General features: G+C 41.1%; 2 protein-coding genes across 2 annotated transcripts; one reads left to right on the forward strand and one right to left on the reverse strand.

Annotated features, from left to right (window-relative positions):
* Nucleotides 1–1581: 1581 nt before the first annotated feature.
* LOC131889190 (beta-1,4-glucuronyltransferase 1-like) lies at nucleotides 1582–3594 on the forward strand. The gene is made up of 3 exons (XM_059238219.1): nucleotides 1582–2404; nucleotides 3147–3283; nucleotides 3350–3594. The coding sequence occupies exons 1-3, from the start codon at nucleotides 1582–1584 to the stop codon at nucleotides 3551–3553; spliced, it is 1164 nt and encodes a 387-aa protein (XP_059094202.1). The 3' UTR covers nucleotides 3554–3594.
* Nucleotides 3595–3671: 77 nt separating this feature from the next.
* Nucleotides 3672–4914, reverse strand: LOC131888490 (uncharacterized). The gene is made up of 4 exons (XM_059237360.1): nucleotides 4755–4914; nucleotides 4305–4685; nucleotides 3974–4228; nucleotides 3672–3912 (listed from the first exon to the last, which is right to left on the reverse strand). Exons 1-4 carry the CDS (start codon nucleotides 4761–4763, stop codon nucleotides 3805–3807), a joined length of 753 nt encoding a protein of 250 aa, XP_059093343.1. The 5' UTR covers nucleotides 4764–4914; the 3' UTR covers nucleotides 3672–3804.
* Between the last annotated feature and the right edge of the window lie 254 nt (nucleotides 4915–5168).

Here is a 5168-nt window from a genome sequence, read left to right on the forward strand (position 1 = left end):
GCCCATCCACTCTACTGCAATAACCAAGATTTTCATCACTTACCTCTACCTACCTGTCTTTGTACTATATGTAACTCACCTCTTACCTTTTTTCATGTGCATTGAACCAATTCTAGTCATACTCATTGTGATATTACTTTCTAGTCATCTATTTTATTGCCTTTACCTTCTTGACATTTTTCTTGCTTTATCAACAAACCTTCGTATAATGTATATGCAACAGATTTTATTCTACAGTTATTTTTACGCCATGACATGACCAAAGTCGCAATAAAGATTATTATTGTTATTATTTACCTAATCGGGGTCATGCATTGCGATCTTCTCCAAATTATATTGGCTCCAAATCGCTCCTTACATGTATTTCAATTTTCAGATCGATCTAAAAGATAGATCAAATGTTATGCCCTCTCAAAGTTTGTCAGTAACTAATTCTACAGAGAGTCTGGTGGTAATTGTTTATAGATTAGGGGTCCTTTTATGTAGTGCGCTTTGAAAGACCATAACTTTTTATCTAATCGTTCAATTGACCTGAAATTTGAACTATGCAATTCCAGTAACCAGGGGCCAAGTCCATTTGGAGAAGAATGCAATTAATTGACTAATACCATCCCTGTCAACATTCCAGTGGTTCATGTAAAATTCCATGTAATTTCTACAGGATACACGTGTTTGTGGACACAGCATGATCTACTTCAATTTCATCAGGAGACAACGCTGGATTTTGCTCACTTTTCTGTTTTTGGCCTCTGTATACTGGAGCATGATACACCTGGAGGGTGATGCCCGTCGCGACCAAATCCAATGTCCGAGGATTACTCATAACCACTCACAACTAGTCAACGAAATGCAGACTCACACAGGTCATAACCAGACCTCCGAAATCGCTTTTCTGACAGGACTGTCAATAAAAATGCGTGCTCAGCTCTTACTTGTATTGTTGGGGAAACGATCCCCAATAAGTATAGGGAAGGATTTAAAACTAATTTATTGACTAATGAACTGGTCCACCAAAGCATTGCAGTTGTCAGATTTAGCTGACCAGATCTTCCAGATCTTTCCTTGGCTGATATGAGGATGTTCATATTGTAATTGCTTTTCAAACCTACAATATAAACCTTTTGATGGAAGTCTTAGAAAATGTCACTTATGAAGTTATGACAGAAAATGCTTGAGTGCGCGTTAATTTTGAGTCACAAAATACAACTCTATGTTGTTTAGATTTTGAGTTAATGAACATATGTTAATGATAAAAACTTGAAAATGTGTGAAGAAAATATTTCAATAAATTAAGAGTGACTACGTGGCTTAAAAGCCTCACTACACAATTGCATTGCTTCAGCAGACTTGAAGCAGATAGGGTCCAAAGATCCAAAAGGCAAGGCACGATTATCGTGATAAGTATTTTTTTAATGTCATAACATTCTAGCCAAAGCAACCTCAATTACTGACCTTCTTATTAGGGCAATTTGAAAAACACAGTCTAATGCCATAATAATGTGTTATTGTTGATTTTGTTCAATATTTCATTGGCACGGCCTTTTTCTGACAAAATCGGACTTTGGTTATGACTTCACCGTTATGTGTTCCCAATCTCAAGACAAGTTCCACTTGAACGAGGACTTGACCTGTCTTGACAAGGAAATTGGTCCCAGGATTGTTCAACGCGGAAAATATTGGGTGTTTGAGAACTATATTCAAGCCAATAAGCGGTTTCATTGCAATGAATCGGTTACTTTCACCACCCATTCAGATCCGACTTTTCTGAATAATCTTCAACCTCTCCTGGAACGTTGGCAAGGCCCGATCAGCTTGGCAATTTATGCTCCAAGCACGGATTTCAGCACGGCTGTCAAGGCCATCATGTATCAACGCCAGTGTCAGACGTCTGATCTGGTCAGGGATTTGGTTACATTTCATTTATTCTTCGATTTCAACCACATGCCACCCTCATTCCAACCTATTCTTAAACCCGTTGATATAAGCACTTATATTGCGAAATGTAACCAATACTCTTCTGAAGAAATCAACCCAGTCAAGGAGAAATTGTATAAGAGCGTGAACAATCTCCCGTATCCCGTGAACGTGGCCCGAAATGTGGCACGGGAAACTTCCAATACTCATTTTGTCTTTCCATGTGACATTGAATTGTATCCAAGTCCGGGTTTCATACCGGAGTTTTTGGACATGATCCGCAGAAATGATCCCATTCAGAGATCCCCCAAGCCCAAGGTGTATCCTCTGGTGATTTTCGAGATTGACGAAGGTCAATCATTGCCCAGCACAAAGAAAGAACTGATTGAATTATATGCCCTAAACGTGATCCACACGTTCCACTTCAGTTTTTGCTTGCGCTGTCATTTGGTCCCCAGGTGGAATGAGTGGATTGCCGACGCAAGTCCTGGTAAGTTGTCTTCAACTCCAATATTTATAACTAGAGTCAGACCAAAAATGTTTTGAGATAAAAATATTTTTATTAAATTTTGGGATTTTGGGACCCATTTTCATTGTTTTGACCTGTTTCTTTTCTTCCTGTGATGATACGTAACAAAAAGAAAGATGACTTCTGAGACCAAGGACTTTATTCACTTGTGGATCAAAAAGGACGAAAAATCTAATCCTTAAGTGAGCAAAAGTGCCCTAAGCAATAGACTCTCGAAAAGAATCAGTTGTTTACCGTACTATATCATCGGAATCACTTAAAAAGTGTCCTAATGTCAAGCATTGTAAAAAGAGGATTTGATTTCTTGTCAATACATAAAAGAAGCTCAAAAAATCACCCAGTATATCCAATTGTCTTCATAGAATTTTGCCTGTGGTAGCAACGTTTTTGCAATTCATTGCCTTTTTTTCGTTCATTCTAAACATCCTTTTTCTCCACTTTTTCGCACTTGTTTTTTTTGCATTCTAAAAGTCAATTTGTGCGCTACGAAAGGTTTCTGCTTCAAATTGAAAAAATGGTGATAGGGCGTTTGAAAAAGATAGTGTTCCAAAAGTTGCAGATGCTATTGGAGCGGTGAACGTTGAGAAGGGGGGATTTTTTGTATATTGAAAGGCTTATTAGGCATCGTTTTCTGCTAATTCAGCAAATCTTCTCCAGAGAGAATGTTTGACAAGGCAAAATCTCATTACCCATTTTCTTCCAGGCGCAATGGAGGTGTTCACCGTTGGAAACCGGCAGCCTCCATTCGAGCATTGGGAGCCAATTTTCATTGGCTCCCACTCTGATCCACTTTATGACGAGCGACTCAGTTGGGATGGACAGCGAGACAAAATGACCCAGGTGGGTGTGCCAATTACATCTACTGGATCATGTTCATAGCTTTATATTCGAGTTTAAACCTTTTAGGGCTACGTCATGTGTGTGCAAGAGTACGAGTTTCACGTCCTCAACAACGCCTTCCTCATTCACAAACCTGGAGTTAAAACCAAAGAGATGAGCTTCAGTCAACGAAATGAAACGAGCATCGAGATCCAGAAGAAATTGGTTTTCGAGACGATTGCTCACGAGCTCGAACTCATTTATGGAACCAAAGGGCGCTGCACGTGTTAAATGTGAATCCGAGTCAATGATTAATGGGGATGACACCAACCAGGAACAGAATGTTCCAGCTTACTTTGAACCCGCTGGTTGTTGATATCGAAGTAATCCATTAAGAAACAGATGAAAGTCGCATTCCTTCTTTCTTTATTGTTCCAAGGTCGTAAACAAGCCAATCCTGACTAGATAGATGGTTTTGAATGGATGAAACAAACAAACAAACAATGGATGTTGTTCTGTACAAAATGAGCTAGGTCTTTTTCTCAGTGCTTGTACTCCTTGCAGACCTGTTTGGCCACTTGCTTGGGTACATCCACGCACTGTTCCATAGGGATCTTCTCGCAGATCTCCAAAGGCACCTCATACGAATCCTAAGTGCGTAAAGATAGCATGATTTCAACCCTTGACGTCTCATAATGGGATTGGACCTACCTGTTTGGGAACTTGCGAGCACTTCTGTTGAGGAATGTTGCTGCACTTGGTATCCGTCACGGTGCGGGTGATGTCCTTGCATTCGGTCTTAGGCACATTCGAGCAACGGGGCACATTCACGTACTTGGGAACCTTAACGGGCTGTTGGGTGCAGACCTTTTCAATGATAGTGGAACACTTGGGTCCATAACCAGAGGGATCAGCGGACCGACCATAACGTCCATGACCGTAACCCACGGCTGCAGGAGCACAGTTCTGCCGAGAGCATTAATGATTAAGTTGAACCTAATCTCTCTTGATGGCTAGTTTTTCTGGAACATGTTCCATTTACCTGCTTGGCGATATCCTGGCATTGCTTCTCGTACGAGACTTCATAGGTCTTTTGGGTATCCTGGGTGCAGACTTGCTCGTTCCGGACCTGACACACCTGATCGGGAACTTGACGAGCTACAGGGACACATTTTTTGACGTTGATCGTGTCACATTGGGTCTCGTAGACAGTCTTGTACTTGGTCTCCACTTGGGTACGGCAGGACTTTTCGTAAGAGGTAGCGCACTTCTTAGTGATGACAGTCTCGTACTCGGTTCGACAAGCGGGTCCTTGCTTGACCACAGCCACAGGGCCGTAGACGGGTCTAGCGGCTCTATAACCGTAACCACCTGAAGGTTCAGGTGCGGCCAAGACCAAAGGGAGGAATGCAATAGCAAGGAACTGTGAAGAACACGGGTGAGAGGGTCAGGGATAATCGAGGCCAAATTGTCCCAATCTTTGTTTACCAACCTTATACATTTTGATCTGTAATCCCACAATTGGTGAATATGCCTCAACCAACTGAGCTGATGTGATGCCAATTCCCGGACATTTGATTCCTTTTATAGTGAAGATTGTGATCGCTTGGAGAAGGCGTCGGGGTAGAGATTCTTGACGTTACAAGAAAAAATGATGCAGCCCTGAGGGATCTTTTTTGGCCAAGGCTTGCTGAAGGTACCATTAATCAGTTTACAAGTTGAACCCTATAAAATTGAGCCACGAAAAAAGTGTATCTTTATTTGCTTCATACCTTCAAATACGAGTGCTGAATCAGTTGCAATAGCTGGATTTGCCGCGATGTCCTGATTTTTTTTAGTATAAAACGGGAAAGTTTAAGAAGGTTTTTTATTTTGTGTAATTTTCAATTGTTTGCAAAATCCCCCA

The sequence above is a fragment of the Tigriopus californicus genome, chromosome 10, assembly GCF_007210705.1.
Source record: "Tigriopus californicus strain San Diego chromosome 10, Tcal_SD_v2.1, whole genome shotgun sequence".
Taxonomy (NCBI): domain Eukaryota; kingdom Metazoa; phylum Arthropoda; class Copepoda; order Harpacticoida; family Harpacticidae; genus Tigriopus; species Tigriopus californicus.